The following is a 1,042-nucleotide window of genomic DNA, read 5'->3' as shown; positions in this document are numbered from 1 at the left end:
CTCAGCATAGTTTTTTTTTTTTTTACATGTCTTTAATATTCTTCAAATAATACATCTTAGTTTATTACGTAGAGTGCTATGTAATAAACTAATAAAAGTTTTGTAAAGTTATTGTACGATATAAGAATACATTAGAGTTTCCAATAAGTATCAAAAACGCTAATTTACGTCAATACTTTTGTTTCAGTCTTGAGAAGCAATGCTTGGATGATGGATTTAGTTTAAAGCCAAAGGCATTGCATTGCTGGCTAACGCGTGTCATGTATAACAGACGATCAAATTTCGATCCGTTTTTGAACAATTTTATTATTGCTGGTTTGGAAAATGGAGAACCGTAAGTGTACGTTTCCTCAACACACTTCGTGTCTTCAAGTACATCGTAAATCGCAGTTTTGCCTTTTCAGATTTTTAAGAACTGTGGATAAGCTTGGGACAGCTTACAACGATCCTGTTATTGCGACTGGATATGGTGCTTACATGGCAACGCCTATATTGAGAAAAGCTTACGAGGATAATAACCAAATGAATAAGGAGGAAGCTATCGAACTTCTGTACAAAGTAATGCAAGTTCTTTTCTACAGAGACGCAAGATCTTTCCCAAAGGTAAACTAAAATTCGTACGTGTGTAATTAATAATTTTAATTGTATTGTCAACAATCTGCTCTGTTTTTTAGTATCATCTTGGCATTGTCACAAAAGAAAAAGGAGTCGAAATACAAGGACCTCTAACTTTAGACAGTTTTTGGGGACCTGCTGCTTTGTAAAAAATTATGTTTTCTTATTCCTTTAAAATAAGTTATAATAAAAGCGTCCATGGTGAAGATCGATTCTCTCTTAATGAATAAATTAAAACAAGTTTTCATCAATTATACATTTATTTGCATTATATATATACATGTAAGGATAAGAAAATATTATTTCCAGTAACCATACTAATAATCTTCGTTATAATAACAGATATTTTATTTAATATTTATTTTTTACGCGTAAAAACGCGGCATAATACTTGCAACATTAAAACGTATATGGAAATTAATATATA

At 30.9% G+C, this 1,042-nt stretch overlaps 1 protein-coding gene across 1 annotated transcript in view; it reads left to right on the top strand.

Moving 5' to 3' along the window:
- The window catches only part of LOC112462811 (proteasome subunit beta type-4-like), a gene marked incomplete at its 5' end in the record, with an annotated part of 1,344 nt that extends 517 nt beyond the window's left edge, over positions 1–827 (top strand). The window contains 4 exons of the mRNA XM_025028846.1: positions 61–73; positions 188–334; positions 405–603; positions 675–827. Of these exons, the coding sequence (XP_024884614.1) occupies positions 61–73; positions 188–334; positions 405–603; positions 675–764 (449 nt within the window). The remainder of the gene's footprint in view (positions 1–60; positions 74–187; positions 335–404; positions 604–674) is intronic.
- Positions 828–1,042: the final 215 nt, after the last annotated feature.

Source organism: Temnothorax curvispinosus, unplaced genomic scaffold (assembly GCF_003070985.1).
Source record: "Temnothorax curvispinosus isolate PA1 unplaced genomic scaffold, ASM307098v1 QBEX01012773.1, whole genome shotgun sequence".
NCBI lineage: Eukaryota > Metazoa > Arthropoda > Insecta > Hymenoptera > Formicidae > Temnothorax > Temnothorax curvispinosus.
Note: the sequence above shows the minus strand (reverse complement) of the source record. Positions and strands in the feature narration are given on the sequence as shown.